The 14,103-nt window shown below is 39.4% G+C and overlaps 1 protein-coding gene across 1 annotated transcript in view; it reads right to left on the bottom strand.

Annotated features, from left to right (window-relative positions):
- Positions 1–2,239: 2,239 nt before the first annotated feature.
- Positions 2,240–14,103, bottom strand: part of LOC306872862 (dnaJ homolog subfamily B member 14-like) — a 78,616-nt gene continuing 66,752 nt past the window's right edge. Inside the window, exons 7-8 of the mRNA XM_079421745.1 lie at positions 6,406–6,578; positions 2,240–2,992 (exon numbers count right to left, since the gene is read on the bottom strand). Of these exons, the coding sequence (XP_079277871.1) occupies positions 2,868–2,992; positions 6,406–6,578 (298 nt within the window). The 3' untranslated portion in view covers positions 2,240–2,867. The remainder of the gene's footprint in view (positions 2,993–6,405; positions 6,579–14,103) is intronic.

The raw sequence follows: 14,103 nt of genomic DNA, 5'->3' as shown, positions 1-14,103 counted from the left end.
AAAATGTTGAATACTGATATTTGAAATAGGCATGAAAAAAAAAGTTGAAATGTGAAATGAAAACCACCAGTAGGTGACAGCAAGTGACTGTTAATGAGTGAGTCATTGAGATTCAACTGATTCATTCAAACGGCTGATTCATTCAGAAACAAAGCATTTGACTGTCGGTGCGTTCCAAACGGGATATATTGCCCTCCGAAGGGCACTTCGGAGTGAAAACAATCATGGCCGCCATATTGAAGTGTCGTTCCAAACCGAAGTGCTAAAAATTAGCCGTTTCAAAGGGCCCTTCGGAATAAAGGATTTTGAAGGGTACAACTGATGGACACTTCAGGCTCCCATGATCCTTTGCGCAGATTCTTTGCATGACGACGCCGCCTCCGTATAATGACGCAGAAGGGCACTTCAAGAAACAGTTGTTTGGTCCCCTACACCCTTCGATGCACTCACTCTGGAGGGGAAACACTTTGAAGGGATTAGGGCATAGGGATGAGCCCTTCCGAATGGCGAACCCAGGGAGCGTTAATGAGTGAATACTGAATCATTTTTATCAACCGATTCATTCAAAAAGCCAATTCATTCAATGAGTGAACACTGTCCATTGCTCAGAGACGCAAAACAGTGCTGTGATCTTTGGTGGGAACTATTTTCATGGCAAAATTGAGCAAAAACAAGCAATATGTCTAAAATGGAAGTAACTTATTGCTTTATTGAACTTGTATAAAATGATTATTAAATGTGTTATCATGCTTATATCTGCAGAAAAACGGTACTCTTTGTGTGATATAGCCTAGATTAAGTTAACTATATTAAATTATATAAATATAAAAAGCATACAGAAGCATTTTTGCCATCTACAATTAAGAATGCCTGGAATGTTGAGTTTTAATAGACTAATAAATCGACGTGTGTGCACTCTGTGTGTGATTTGGTGATATAGCCTACTTCAGGGATGGGCAACTTCGGTCCGGGAGGGCCGCTGTCCTGCAGAGTTTAGCTTCAACCATTAATCAAACACACCTGCCTGTAGCTTGACTTGACCTTGATTCGCTTGTTCTGATGTGTTTGATTAGGGTTGGAGCTAAACTCTGCTGGACAGCGGCCCTTCAGGACCGAAGTTGCCCATCCCTGGCCTACTTGATAACGTCAGATCGCACATCATCACAACCATACGTGCCTTTTTTCCCAGACGCATCCTGGTCAGAATTTCTATATTTCTTTGATTCAAAGTACCTCGCGAGCGTTTCGAAAACATAAGGAACCGATGTCATACTCCGATCGGTCTGCACACGCAAACAAAGCCAAATCCTGTAGATATTTTAGGCAATATAGAAATCCTGGCCAGGATGCGTCCGGGAAAAATGGTATGTATGGTCACCCTATTACAACAACACAACATATTATTGCAGAAGATATACTGTATGTCGCACACCCCAGACTCGACTTGAGTGGAAAATGAATCATCCGCGGTTGTGCGCGCACTTGTTTGCACATGAGCAAAGGTGTTTTTAGGAGTCTAACTTGCAAGCACCAGACCACTGGTTCGTCAAAACTGCTTTCCTGTAGTCCGTGTTCTTTTTGTAGTAAGTAACGAATATGCTTCGGGGAAATATATCAGAGTAAAAGTATACATTTTAATTAGGAAATGTAGTGGAGTAAAAGTAAAAGTTGGCTGAAATATAAAAACAAGTAAAGTACATATACTCCCTAAAAAATACTTAAGTACTGTAACAAAGTATTATTACTTTGTTACAATACACCACTGTGATTAACAACTTATTTTTTCTCTGCACCTCACACAAACCTACTGCATTCCGCCAGAGAGGACTGCGGCTGAAATGCAATCATCATTTGGACTACTTTTGGTACTGCTTTTGACATTTTTGCTATAAATAAATTATTTTGATTGCACTTATCTGCCTGTAATGTTTTCCTTATACTGTACAGAAATAGTTATGGTTAGGTTTAGAGGTAAGAGTTTTGATGCTATATTGTTACTAAAATTGGTTATTTCCCTGCATATTTCAGCCAATTAAGTTTTATATCCTTTTAAAATAGGTGGGTTTAGGTTTGGGGGTAAGTTAACGGGTCAAAAAATCTAAATCACTTATTGATAAAATGATAAAAATGCATATTCGCTATAAAATGGGTAGGTTTAGGTTTGAGGGTAGGTTAAGGGGTCTAAAAATGCACATTTCTTATTGATAAAATTATAAAAATGCAATTATACGAATATCTTGATGACATAAAAGATGTGTAAATATTTAATGTTTTTTAAGCTAAAAATCCGTAGCAATTTTTACATAATAAAATTTGTAATAAAAACATACAAAAATTTACATTTTGTGCTTGTAAATGTTACATATTAATACATACGTATAAACAATGAGACAAGTCTGGTTTAAAAGTTTTTATTTTATTTGTACCATTTAAGTTTCATTAACATTCAAAATAGTGGTCTCTTTAAGTTAGTAGCACTTAAAGAGAGCATAAAAGTCATGGCATCAATAGAAGCAAAAGTTTGGGTTCAATAAGTCATAAGAAAGAAAGAAAGAAAGAAAGAAAGAAAGAAAGAAAGAAAGAAAGTTGTGATTCAAGTGTAAAACATCTAAGCCCATTTCTCACTGTCAATTTAGGCATAAAAGAGAAAAAACATTAAAGGAAAAATAATATTTTTCTCAGGTGATTTTATAGACTATGAAGCAAAGTATATTTGAGTGGAAGATAAGAGTTTTTTAATTAATTCTCTCTTTAGTTAAATGTTGTCTTTCTATAAGAGTGTTAAAAAAAACAACAAACAATAAATATTTACATTTATACCTATGGTATCGTATTTTCATAAATGTCCATTAGTTTTAGTTTAAGGTTTATCCTCCACGAAACAGATCGTTTAATCTATCCAGCTCTTTGCAGTTCTCCATGGACATGAGCTCAGCCTTTCTCTGTAGTCTTTCATCTCGGTAGACCTTAGCAGCATACAGTAGGTCTGTTTCTGAAGGGGATGACATGATGTACAAAAAATTACTTTTCCATGTACATAAGTGTACTTTATGTACAAGTTACTCTTTTAAACCATGGTTTCCCATATAAACTATAAAAGTGCCCCTCACTTTCAACTGCATGTGTACAACCATATGTAAAATAGATTAGCCAGTTCTTGCGGTGAAATGTTACCCCCTCTTCCACCAAGACACAAGTTCTCAAACATATCTGGGGGACACATGGTTACAAGTGGTTTGACACTGCAAGGTTTATCAGCTGTCTTTTTTTTGTCTCCTTGTAGCCCTGTCTTAAGCGTCTTACATTATGGACTTTGAAGTCTATTGCTCTGGCCACCTCTGCAATCCTCTTGCAGGAATATGGCATGTTCACACAGGTGATCAAGAACCCTGGGCATCTTTCTTCTTGTGTTTTTCAGAGCACGTAGAAAGGTTTCTTTACTGTCCCAAGTTATTATAAATGTGATGCGATCTGGGAAAACCCATCGGATGTCGTGCTGAGACGTTTTCAGGAAATTAAAAAAAATAGGTTGAATGTCTTTTTTTGTCAAAATTAGGTTTTCATTAAATTAGTATTCTATAACATCTTTTCTATCATCTCTGAAAATATCTTGGCAAAATTAACTTGTTTAGTGCAGAAAAATAGTGATTTATAACAGCAAGCAGAAAAGACTGTCTTTCTCTTATGAATGCGCTGCTTTCTCTTAACACCACAAAAACAGTTAACCTATCCTATCAAAATGAACCACATAACATATATAATAAAGGTGTATCAATGCACATTTCCCGCCAGTGCTGTGTAAACTACGGCACACAAAGTTTATTTATTTATTAATTTTAATATTGTGAGATGGCGGAGCAAGAAAACAACGCAGTCTGAAGTAGCTGCTCAATTAAACGATTTTGTTCGTCTCAGTCTGCTCAACCTTGGCGTTGTCAGTGCCCTAAAACGATGTTATAATGGACTATTTCACATCCAGAGATGAAGGATCGGATGATGAAGTTACTAAAGAGGAGTCCGATGACAGTCTGTATATGCACAGATCGGTGCGAACAGTTGCGCTGCGCTCGCTTTTCTGAGGTACACTATTCGTGCTATCTAAACAAACAAGGGGTGATCAAAAGTTCAAGGAATATGGCCATATGAAGAGGAAAACTGTCCTCTTCAGGGTAATGTTAGTCTGTTTGTGTAATGATGCAGTATAGCGCTCCTTACAGACATCTCTCGTTAAACCCGTGAAGTGAAAGTGAAACCCATCTCACTTTAAACCCGTTTTTCTCAAAATTCCAGTCCTGAAAATCATAGCTATCAGCCAACTTCAGATAGCCATAACTTTTGTTACAGTCAAGCTATGGACAAAATAAAAACAGTTATGGAAAGGGCTTGAAGCTTTCATATGATATCAAAACCTAAAAAAGGTCAAATTTCATGTGTTGGGTTTTCTTAGATCGCATCACAAATGGGACCTTCATTGCTTACTGCCTGTAAACTGTTTGGCTGATGATACACTGGGCAACATTTTGAGCAATGTTGCTGGGCAACTTTGGGAAATGTTGCCGTCAACGAGCAACCAGGTGAGACACAGGGCCCACGACCTACTAAAATATCCATATAGAAATTTGTTACCAATTCTCAATGGGAATGTGCCCAAGCAATATTTCTCAAAATAAGTTTCCCGGCAAAATTGCTCAAAACTTTGCCCCATGTATCATCTGATGTGAGCATAAGTATTGGAACAGTTGCCTCACAGGTCTTTCTAAGTGATCAGTTGTGTCCTGTTATTTCTTCAGATATTAAAAGCAGGGAATGTGTCGTATCAGTTATATCCATTACTACTGCATTCTGAATCCTGCAATCGATGATAACACACACAAACCAGGATGAAGATGAGGGAGCTGACTTTGAGAGAAAAGCAAGCAATTTGGATGCTAAAAGAAAAGAGGAAGTCAATTAGAGCTATGGCAAAAACAAAGGGCATGGAGAAATCAAGAGTTTCAAAACCACCAGCAACCAACAACTACCTGATCGGCTGAAAAAACAACAGTAGTTGATAACAGAAATATCATAAAAGCTGTGAAAATGAACCCTAAAAGATGTGTCAGTAAAATCACCAACAACTTCCAGAAGGCTGGGGTGATGCTCTGACAATCTACTGTCCTCAGGAGACTGACACAGAATTACAGATGCTACACAGCAAGACGCAAACCTCTGACCAGCACCAAAAATAGAAAGGCAAGATTAGAGTTTGCAAAAAAAGCACAAAGGTGAGCCAGAAGAGTTTTGGAACTGTGTTTATGGACCGATGAGACAAAGATGAACCTTTATCTAAGTGATGGGAAAGCAAAAATGTGCAGAAAAAAAAGAGAACTGCAAATGATCCCAAGCATACAGGCTCATCTGTAAAGCATGGTGGAGGTGGTGTCATGGCATGGGCATGCATGGCTGTCTCTGGAACAGGTCCTCTCAACTTTATTGATGACTTAATGTATGATGACAGTAGCAGAATGAATTTGGAAGGGTGCAAAACCATCTTGCCTACCAATATTCAAGAAAATTCCACCAGATTAATTGGGAAGTGCTTCATTTTGCATCAGGACAATGATCCAAAATACCCAGCCAGTTCAGTCAAAAAATTTATAAGGGCAAAGAAATTGAAAGTCTTAGATTGCCCAAGTCAATCTCCAGATTTAAATCCGATTTAACATGAATTTCACCAGCTGGAGAGGAGAGTAAAAGCAGAAACTCCCCAAAACAAGCAACAATTGGAATTGGCTGCATTAAAGGCTGGGAAAAGTATTTCAAAGGATGAGACCAAGAGTCTGGTGATGTCTATGGGTCACAGACTCACTGCTGTGATTGTGCGCAAGGGATCTGCAACTAAATAATAGCTTTTAATCTTTTATATCTGCCTTATGTTCAACTGTCCCAATACTTATGCTCACATCAATGAGTGGGATGAACTCTAGAAGTGCTGTTCTTTTTATTTGGTAAAACATGTGTGTTGAAACGGCTAATAATAAAATGTTACATTCTGTAGTTTTGTCTCATATTCATATTTTAATCATATTTTCAAATGTCTTGACTCCACAGCCAACAGAGCAATTTTGTCTTTACTGTTCCAATACTTATGGAGGGGACTGTATATGTGTGTGTGTGTGTATATATATATATATATATATATATATATATATATATAATATTCTTTAAACTCATTCCAATAAAGTTCTGTAAAGCTTATATGGATTTATATGTTTATATGAAACATGGTTTTAAACTAATTCTTTATTAGGACCTAAGAGCATACTCAGGCGTATCATGTTAATGTTTGTAAAGAAACCCCTAATAGAACAATAATAGCAAACTAAGATGGTTAAGATAAAGATTAAATTAAATAATGGTACATACTTGTCTGTCTTTCCTTCCAGCAGTTGTTTCGCACATTAGAAACATAATCCTCTTCTATACTCTTTTCAATTTTTAGCAAAGCTGAGCCCTTATATTCTGATTTGAAATCTCTGGTGACAAAATAGTCCACATGCAGGTTCTCTGTTTGTCTTTTCACAGTCTGTCCTGTGGACCTGGATGTGAAGGAGCAGAGATAACATTTATTACACAGTGTTTAAGCACACCATTTAAAAGCTCTAGAACCCTATTATATTAGTAAGAATTTATTTTTTAATATTATTATTTGTGGCTCAAGCTTAAATAATAACAATAAGAAGAAGAAGAAGAAGAAGAAGAAGAAGTAGTAGAAGAAGAAAGGAACACTTAAAATGCACAGTATAACACAAATTCAAATTTAAACACCATGGATATCATTCAGTTAGGAAGCATAAGTGATAGTGTATCAGTTTCACCTGCTTTAGTGCAAATGAAAGTGACAACAGTTGCACTGGAAAGACAATAGCCAGACAACCCCCCTAAAGGGGGTTCCAATATGTGCTAATGCAAGGTGGTTTGTATAGTCTAGGCAGTTTCAAGAGCATAGAGATACTGGGAGATGGGCTGTAGAAGGGCAACAAACCAGCAGCTAGACTGCGAGGAGGAACAGGAGGAGCACTGCCAGAGCCCTCCAAAATGACCTCCAGCAGGATGTCAGCATAGGGGCCTGACATCCTCTAGTGCAGGTGTTTTCAACCTTTTAGGATATGCCGCTTACCTGGGCCACGCCCATGCTGAGCCTGTGCTCTGCCTTGCCCCTCCTGCTCTCATGTTTCTCCCCTCCCAGCTGCCTCGGAAGATGAAACAGTTAAGTTGCAGGGCTGAGCAACCGGACTTGAGTGATCTCATGCCGGCACAGTGTGATTTACACATGAGGATCAGTGCCCCTCGTCTAATGAGCGGTATGATCTTTTCAGGTGGATTTAAAGAATGCTGTCACTGATTATTATCACTGATAGCTTCCGATTTGGATGCATCTGGGCCACAGCCACGCTGAAGCTGCGCTGCTCTTACTGCAAGAGCATGAGTCACGCAAAACACTTAGATCAGCTGGTGTGTTTACACGTGAAGATCAGTGCACCTCATCTAACAAATGATTCAATCTTTTTAGGCAGATCAGAGTAGAATGCTGTCACTGATTATTCCAGATCACTGACAGCTTCAGATTTGGAGGACTGGGCATGCTCTGGAGAGGATCCTGACACCCTTTTCCCCAATGGGTTATTATGGGCTGACAGAGAGCGAACTGATTTGCATTCTCACCAGGCAGTGGATAATCTCAATTTAATTTGGCCGGCTATAGAAGAGCCTGCCCATTGCCGTTTAGACAAATGATGCCTGCTAGGCTGTCATCAATTAATCTCCTGCTAGAAACCAGTGCCATTTTCTCCCAGAAGTTCATGATGTACTTGCACAGGTGTGGCGCACTCCTACGCCACACGTGTTCACTTTTATAATTCTGCCATCCTCATCTCTGTTGACGCTGCTGAAGTAAGAAGTATGGCAAGCTCCCCCCTCAAGAGAGGCGGTTGCTGCACACCTCTACTCACCATCTGCCTGCCAGATTTGCAAACAGCTTCATTGTAGCTCAGAAGTTGAACAGTGAGTCAAGCTTTTACAGCTGCTTCTTCCTCGTTCCCAAGATGCCTCGTTCCCTCGTTCCCATGCATTTTACGAAGTAGCCCATGTTCCCTCCCATGCCTGGTGCCTGGGCCGGTTTTATATCGGGGTAACCCACTGCTGCAACAGAGCCATGGCCCTTTGGAAAACTTCTTGTCTGTTTCAATCAGGCGTCCACTTGGGACTGACCTGCAGAAGGAAGGTAGTTAAGACAGATGCCTCCAACCTGGTTTGGGGAGCTCTGTACAAGGGCAGACCAGCATTCGGCTCCTGGTAAAATCTGGATCAATGCTTACACATCAGCTGCCTCGAGACGATGGCATTTTTTCTGGCCCTAAAAAACTTTCTGCCGGCATTAAAGGGGCAACCTGTCCTGGTCCGCTCAGACAACATGACAGTGGTAGCCTATATCAATCACCAACGGATCAGTAGGGTTGGGTATCGAGAACCGGTTCCAAATTTACAAGAACCGGGTATTCGATAAGACACATGCATTTTGATTCCACTTAATGCAAGCAGCGTGTAAAGCATGTTATCTGCCTCACAAACACAGGAAACAAATGTTAAAGTTTGATGTTTAACCATGGTAACATTATTTAAGAAATCAATAATCCCTTACCAGTTTTGCATTTGCCATGTTTTGACATTATTCTGATGAAGTTTGAAGCAAATAGAGTAAAAATAAGATGCTGAATTCAAAGCATTTTGAAAATGACACTTCCTGCTGCCAATTGGTGGTGCTATAACTTTCAGTCAAAATAGTCACATGTATGTAAACGGCCTCATACTGCAAACAAACCACTGAAGTTTCATCAAAATCAGATAATGTGTGCAACAGTTATTAGACACATCCTGTTTCTCATTTCTCGCCATAATTTTGTTGTCTCGCCACGGCCAAACTGTTCGAGATATCAAAAATCCCTTCGCAATGTAGCACCCCCAATGTCGTGAGGTCCTGCTGACCGAGTTTGGTGGCCATCGGTTGAAAATTCTAGGAGGAGTATATCAAATTCCGGAGCATGCACTTTTTACACAGCCCTGAATAGCCAACTTCCTGTTGGGCAGAGCCTATGACATGCAGTGCAAAAGTTGTTTGGCTCAATGAGTTTTACATGTGTACCAAGTTTCATATGAATACGTGCAAGTATGTGTGAGATATACATCAAGTTTTCTGACTGTGTTCCTGGGGGTGCCGTAGAGCCCCTGTACCAAGCCCAGGTCCCAGCCTCTGCGGCGTCCTAATGACCGCAGATTCTAACGTGTGTGCCAATTTTCAGGAATTTATGAGCACGTTAAGGCCCCCAAAAAGCCCCGGATAATCTGAAAAAAAATAAAAAATCCTTAGGGGATCAATCATTCACTGATCTCGACTGAATATCTTTCCTAACTTTGATGAGGATTAATCTATACTTTATTTATGAAAAGAAAACAATTGTTTTTAAACTTTTGATTTCAATTTCTGTACCTGATATGGGTTCAGTTGTATTTATTTATGCTATTGCTAATTGATTTGTTTGTTCCAATTGTATAGCTGACTATTGCTTGTCTTTAACAATTTAATGTTAAAAATTTATATTAGTCTAGTTGTTTTTGTTGTGCTGGGGTTTTTTTTGGTAAAACCATAGGCTAAAGTTCCTAAGTGTAAAGGGCCTAAATGTTCTGTAGGATGTTTGCTCATGTTATTCAGCTGCAACAGAACACTTTGTAAAAAGACAGAATAAAGATGTTTGACATCTAAATGTTTGACTTATTTTTTTATCTTACTGGAATCGAAACTAGGAATCAATAAGAATTAAGAATTATATAAAGAACAATAAGCAGAATCATAATCTGAATTGGAATTCAAACGATACTCAACTCAGTCCTTCTGGTGGCCCCACTCTGGAGGAACCTGATGTGGTTCCCAGAGTTGTTTCAGCTGCTATCGGCAGCTGCTTGGCCAACACCATTGAGAAAGGACCTCCTCTCGCAAGTGAAGGGCATGATTTGGCATCCTCAGCCAGACATGTGGAGCCTTCATGTTTGGCCCCTTGACGGGAGCCTTCGCAGCTCCCTGCGAGTGTGACAAATATCATTTTAGAGGCTAGCGACCTGTCTACAAGATGCCTTTGTCATTTAATGGTTAGTCTTCACTGACTGGTGTACAGCATGGAGCCTGAATCCATCCTCGTGACATGCCCCACGTGCTAAACTTTCTACAGGAGCTTTTTGATAAGGGACGCACCCCTTCCACACTCAAATTCTATTTGGCAGCCATCGCAGGAAATCACTAAAACGTGCCGAAAGTGCTCTCCACTTTCAAAGCTCAAGTTATTACCCTTCTAGCACTCCCCATTGAAGACAGTGAGCAGGGTACCAATCCACTCTGCCCAGTACGGGCCCTTAGAGTGTATGTTGAGCAATCTGGCCTGTTCAGACACACAGCTCTATGTGTGCTTTGGAGGGAGGTTGCTCTAAAGGGCTGGTGGTTATGAAGCAGATGCTATAGCCTCTGCTTCGGTCTGTCTCTGTCTGTCGTGCTACTGAGAGGTTTGCGATTGTAGCTCCATGTAGCTTCGCTTTTCTGTTGAATCTCTATCTTACTTTCACTCTCTGTTGTTTAAAGTGATAATATATAACTTAATTCCCACCGTATTTCTAGTATTATCTATCAAACTAATCTAATTTGATCGTTCGCTTTTTAAAACCGCGAGTGCAGCGTGTTAGCCGGTTAGCTTGTCACTCGCGGTTCCGTTCGCGTTTCTATTTGCGCCTATTATGGTTTACTTTTTTCTCGCTCCGTTTTTCACAAGTTCATCAAACAACAGTGGTAAGCGAATCATTTTTCAATCACGGTGAGTAATGGCTTCTTCTCCTGCTATTGTTGTTTGCACTGTTTGCCACATGTACAGTTTATCTCTCTCTGTCGGCGGCGAGGGATTCACATGTGATAAATGCAGGGAAATAGTTAGGCTGACAGAGAAGATCTCAGAATTAGAGACGCGCATCCAAACTTTAGTTGAACGCAAATTCAGTAAGATTGTTATTCACGTCGCCGCTAATGATGTTCGTCTTCGCCAGTCGGAGATCACTAAAAATAATGTTAAAGAGGTGTGTGAACTTGCAAGTACGATGACAGTGTAAGATATCAGAGACCGAATCAGACGAATTTAAGATGCATCAGAACATGGAAACCTGAGGAGCTGGGATACAGAGAGGCCTCAAAGCTGTAACAGGACAACATCATAAATCGGATTCCTGACTCCTAACAAGCAAACTAACCAGCAAGCCTCTTTCACAGAACAGCTTGCAACATTGAGACAAAAGAATACTTATTAATAATTCCAGTTCAAGAAGGAGACTGTCAAATTTGTTGCAAGTAATCAAGACTGATGTTCACATGTAAACCTGTGATAGAAAATCACGAGCTACAGACTCTCTTGGGTGGGTCTCCACACACAGAAGACAAAGAACCAGACTGAAAGTCCTGTTCATAGAGACAATCTGTTCACATGTACTAAAAATAATCTTAAAAGGACATACGAGTTATTTCTCTGCATAGAAATAACCTATACTATGTTTGTAAACTACACATTAGATTATCATGCTTTAATCAAATATTATGTATGTTTTTTTTTAAGGATTCAGATGCATGTGTGGTATGTATGAGTTTGAAAAATCATGCTTTAAATGTTTCTTCCAATCAATTCTTTGTCAAATGTATCATAGTCTTGTTATAGAAATCGATGTTCAAAAGTATACTTTGCAAGAGCCTGTAAAGTTCGGACCTCTGACTGAACAGATAACCACGATTTATTAGTGGGAGGAGACACAAAGCAATACCCCAAGCAAGGACAGTATCTAATTGGTCAAGACATCCAGATGGGACGGTCTGAAAGCAGAGTTTAAAAGCTCAGGACACCATCTTTTATTTCTCTTGGCTCTCTCTCTTGTCACTCTTTCTTCTTCGTAAAAATGCTCTTGTAGTTACTCTCTCTCTTCACTTTTGCCACCGCGTGCTGCTCTTTGAGCGTGCTCTGGCCCACATGCCAGCTGCTACCGCGATGGAAAGAAAACAACTTAGTCTTGTTACATCCTTTTATTTTTATTCTTTTACTTTAGTTTCTTGTCTTTCCGTGGAGTTTCGTGTTCTAATGTAAGTTTGCTACAAAGTCCAGCTCCGACTGCACTCGCTTCAAACTTCGACCAGACCAACTCCGCATCCTCAGCCAACGCCCAAGACCTCACTTCAAAGACTATTGAACTTCCAGCCAATCAGACACTTCGGGGAACCCCCTGTCTGCAACGAGACATAAAGGAAACCCGTAACACAGGCAATGCAAGCAAGTAACGCCTCCAAGTTCTGAATTGGTGACTTTAATATAAATCTTAGCCTCATTGAGAAACTCAAAGCGAGGGTTAAATAAGTGATTGATGGTTGTTCAGGTCTATGCAATTGGACATATTGCTGTAAACTTGGGATTTCACATTTCCATTCTCTTAAACTCATCCTTTCCTTACTTTCTCTCTTTCTGCAACGTGTGAATGTGTGAATGCTTGTGTTCATGTGTTAGATTAGTTTATGTCTTAGGTTTATATAAATAAAATCTGATTTATATTGAAAAGAGAAGTATCTTGTGTTTTCTGCTCACAAGTTAATGTCTTAATCTGCCGATCTAGTTACTGTGCTATTAAATAGTGTTTTCACTATATTTTGGATTTTAATATCCAGTACAGAGTTTGTTATACGTCTCGTTCAGTGAATCGCCGTAACAGTGAGTCTGTTCAAATTCCTATAAAATCATAAATGATTCCCTTTGAGCTAAATTAAACCATTTCTTTAAATTACATATTAATACTGTATTACGTTACATCAGACACTGTAATATGCTCTAGTCCGCTCCCTGCTTACCGTGGCGATGAGATTCATAGCAGACTGTCATCACTCAATGGCTGGATGTCTAAGTGGTGCCCGCAGAATAACATAGACTTTATAGACAATTGGAAGAATTTTTGGGGCAGACCTGAGCTGTTGAAAAGAGATGGTGTTCATCCCTCCTGGGGTGGTGCCGCTCTTCTCTCTAGAAATATGGCACATAGTCTTAGAGTTCGTACTTGACTAACTGGGGCCCAGGTCAGGAAGCAGACAGACTGGCTAAACCGACCGTCTGCTAGCCGCCTCACACCACAGAAGTCAGTTAATTCTCAGCACAAAGACTCTTTCACCTAGATATCACACTATAGAGACCGTGTCTGTTCCCCGAACTAGGAAATACAGAAAAAATCCAAACCAAAGTAAGAGTAACAACTTAATTGATTTTCAACAAATAAAAAACAGTTACAATACAGATAAACAAATGATAAAGCTTGGCTTATTGACTATTAGATCAGTTTCTACAAAAGCACTTTTTGTAAATGATATGATCACTGACCATAAACTAGATGTGCTTTGTTTGACAGAAAGCTGGCTAAAACCAGATGACTACATTACTTTAAACGAGTCTACCCCCCAAGATTACAGTTACAAACATGAACCGCGTACAAAAGGTAAAGGGGGAGGTGTTGCTAAAATTTATAGCAATATTTTCAGTATTTCTCAGAGGTCAGGTTTCAAGTATAATTCGTTCGAAGTAATGGTGCTTAATACAACGTTATCCAAAGAAACAAGTGTTAATGATAAATCCCCTGTAATGTTTGTATTGGCTACTGTATACAGGCCACCAGGGCACCATACAGACTTTATTAAAGAATCAATATCTCAGAACAACTCTCACTTTTCTAGCACTTTAGATACGATTGCTCCTTTACGCTTAAGGAAGATTAAGGAAAAGAGTCCAACACCGTGGTATAATGAGCACACTCGGGCCCTAAAGAGAGCAGCCCAGAAAATGGAGCGCAGCTGGAGAAAAACTAAATTAGAGGTATTTCGTATTGCTTGGCGGGAAATTACCCTATCCTACAGAAAAGCATTAAAAACTGCTAGGTCTGCTTACTTTAGGTCTCTTTTAGATTAAAACAAACACAAGCCCAAGCATTTATTTAATACAGTGGCTAAATTAACAA

This window comes from Barbus barbus (assembly GCF_936440315.1).
Source record: "Barbus barbus genome assembly, chromosome: 7".
Taxonomy (NCBI): Eukaryota; Metazoa; Chordata; class Actinopteri; order Cypriniformes; family Cyprinidae; genus Barbus; species Barbus barbus.
Note: the sequence above shows the minus strand (reverse complement) of the source record. Positions and strands in the feature narration are given on the sequence as shown.